The sequence below is a fragment of the Cyprinodon variegatus genome, unplaced genomic scaffold, assembly GCF_000732505.1.
Source record: "Cyprinodon variegatus isolate N-32 unplaced genomic scaffold, C_variegatus-1.0 Scaffold138, whole genome shotgun sequence".
Taxonomy (NCBI): domain Eukaryota; kingdom Metazoa; phylum Chordata; class Actinopteri; order Cyprinodontiformes; family Cyprinodontidae; genus Cyprinodon; species Cyprinodon variegatus.
The window spans coordinates 148,222-151,440 of record NW_015150591.1 but is presented as its reverse complement, the minus strand read 5'-3'; the positions used below and the strand labels follow the sequence as shown (position 1 = coordinate 151,440).

Here is a 3,219-nt window from a genome sequence, read left to right as displayed (position 1 = left end):
CCTATCACCAGTTGTCTATGGGGGTGAGGCGGGGTCCACCCTGGACAGGTCACCAGTCCATCGCAGGGCAACACAGAATCTAACAGGATAAACAACCATTCACAAACACTCACACCTCAGGAGAATTTAGAGAAGCCAATGAACCCAACAGTCATGTTTTTGGGCTTTGGCAGGAAGCCCGAGTACCCGGAGAGAACCCACACATGCACAGGGAGAACATGCAAACTCCATGCAGAAAGACCCCGGGCCAAAAATCGAACGGACCTTGCTGCGAGGCAGCAGTGCTACCCACTACCCACTGCCCACTGAGCAGCTGGCTTTCTCCATACCTTACTGATTAAAATGTTAAAAAAAGGATCCTCTTGGATAATAAAAACTTCAAATAATATGTGGTGTTGTAAACAGAGATGTTGAATATCACAGTTAATAAGCTTAGCCTAGCATAGTGCAAAGATTTCTTCATTAAAGTAAATCATATAGGAACTTTATGTGGTTTATAAACACATGTAGAGTCTGGGGCATTTCTTTCTTTTTTTTATACAAATTTAGAACAGTAATTTTAGCTTATTTTCACCCTTTATGTTCCACAATAAAAACAGCAGCATCAGCCGATTCTAATTTTGAAAGGATTTGGCTTAGAAAAAGCTTTACAGGTTTTAATTATAAATAAATATGATTAAGGTGATTTTATGTATATTTCTCACAGCTGAAACAATCTCATGTTCTGACCGGCTGCATAAAGTAATAAAAAGAGCTCTCCTCTGATTGGCTCTGAGCAACTAAAATAGGAAGTTAGGGTTGGCTAAAGGTGTGGAGTCACTCTACATCACAGAATCTTCAGTTATGTCTTATTGTTTAAAACCAAAGCTTTTGATTTTTGCTACACAAACGTTATTTCCCATCTTGATCCAACAGATATTCAACAACACAGATCAACTAACATGTTAAATGTTTCCAACAGGAGATACAGGACTTGGCTTTAATCGAACAAATAATCTATACTGGTCTAATTCACCTCTTCAAATCACACTGTGGACTCTTTATCTGTAGTAGGAGGAAGATCTGCTCAACATCAATAAATATCATCTATGTAAACAGCCTGAATTTGGACTCCACAATGGAAACCACAAAACTCATGATCACTGCAGTCTGCAACAGCAGCTGTTAGAGAGGGATGTATATACAGTCTTGTTTTCATTTAGAACATAACTAGAACCTTCATTTATATCAGTGCATTAATGCACTGAGTGAATCCCATTATACAGATGAATTAAACTGTGAAGGATGAAGAATAAAGATAGATAAACTTTTGAAAGATGCAGCTTAAGTGGATTTTAATGCGTATTGCAAATTCTTTTTAAGTTTTAGAATCTAGGAGGCAGAACAGAAAAAATACCCTCCAAGTGATTTAAAGCCATTTTAAAACCACAGTAAGGTCAAAACAAACATCATAGTAATAATGTATGCTGGATTTTAATTTTTAGTGATATCATAGACTCATATTAAGACCTTTGTTTTTAGAGTCCCTGCTGATTATGCATAGAAGAGCCTAGTTTATAGCAAAACTTTCTAAAATCAAATCTAGTGACTGTTAAACAGCAGATGTACTCTGAAAGAATATTTAAATCCCTTCTAAAAAAGAACGTTTGTTTTAACATCTTTCACAGGGTTTCTGCAATGTGAAGACAGTTGTAGCTTTCTAATATTGCTTTTTAAAGAAATCTTGACATCTCTTCACTCTCTCAAAAACAAAGCCCACAAGTCATTGAATTCAAACACAGAGCTAGAGGGACTTTAACAAACCTTTGCAGACAAAGCTTTATAACATGAGTTACTACATCTAAGCTTTTTAAAAATAACTGTATGCTATGTGAACTGCAAAGGTTTTCAACCTGGTCTGATTTGGCTGGAAAAACGATCTAGAAATAAGTAAAAATGTCTTAAATTAAGTGTATTTACCCTTAATTTGAGAAGGTAAATGAGATGATATGCCAATGGAATTAGTATTTTTAGTCTTAAAATAATATAATTAGATAATATGCACTTGAAATAAGACAATGCAGTTGTGTTTTCTTATTTTAAGTGTAAATCGTCTTGTTTCATTGGCAAAATGTCTCTTTTACGTCTTCAATCCAAGAACAAATGCACTTATTTTAAGAAAAAATTACTCATCTATATTTCGAATTTTTCCAGTGAGGCCTTCCAGCTCCAGGTAAATGACTCCTTTAAAAAAATGGTGGTTCTTTAAACGGTCTACAGCTTCTTCCTCCTCAAAATGTCATTAAAAAAGTTAATGAGATCAATTTGTTTATCTTTTTTGTTTGTATTTTCAAATTGCAATAAAAATCCAGAACCATAGAAATGTTAGTGGGGTCAAATAAACCACCACAGTTACGGATCTTCTTCTACTGAACCAGTAGTCATTTAGAGCATCACAGATTTAACCACTAATATACAGTAATGCTTTACTCCAAATAATACAGCCCTTTCAAATATTTGCCTCAAAGCGGTGAGCTAAAAATACCCAGGAGGATATTTGTGCTGGAACCAAAACAGAAGCATATTTCTGTGGTTAGTGAAGGGACAGTCAGCTGACATACCTTAAATTTCTTCTGGTAAACTAGCTGATTGTTTTGGATGGAGAACCAGCGCCTGAAAGCAAATCACATGTTAAGGAAGAAAATCAGTCACAAACAATTATCAGAGGTGCTGATTAAAATGTTCACATCAGCATTTCGATAAACAAAACTGAAGAATAAATACATTTCTTTATCCATCAAGTGGCACAAAAGTGCATTTAGAGTTCAACATAATTTTGCTTAGACTTCTGAAACTTTAGGAGTTAAATGTTTGTTTTTGTCTGGACTTTGTGCAACTTAAAAATCGGTCTAAAATGCTTTTATAAGAGGAAAGAATGACTGCTAAGGAATTTATTGTTAGATCTTTTTTTTTTATGGCAAGAAAAACAAGAAAATTGTAATGCCGAAAGGACAAATGCAGTTTCGTCAAATAGATGCCAGATTATTTTAAATATTAGAAAACAAATCCTTTAAAGACATAATTATGGATTAATGGAGCAGATAATAATTGAGTTTCTTCACTCCAGATGTTTGAGGAGCCCTTTGAAGCAACACTTTCAACCATATTTATAATAATTTAAAGTTGAAGACTTTAACTTTTGTCTTCAAAGAGGCTCATGTAGATTGAAGTCAGACTGTT

General features: G+C 34.6%; 1 protein-coding gene across 4 annotated transcripts in view; it reads right to left on the bottom strand.

The window, feature by feature from the left end:
• acap2 (ArfGAP with coiled-coil, ankyrin repeat and PH domains 2) overlaps nucleotides 1–3,219 on the bottom strand; it is a 76,611-nt gene that overhangs the window by 15,487 nt on the left and 57,905 nt on the right. For all 4 annotated transcript variants that reach the window (XM_015376661.1, XM_015376663.1, XM_015376664.1 and 1 more), the window contains one exon: nucleotides 2,601–2,652. In XM_015376661.1, the coding sequence (XP_015232147.1) occupies nucleotides 2,601–2,652 (52 nt within the window). The remainder of the gene's footprint in view (nucleotides 1–2,600; nucleotides 2,653–3,219) is intronic.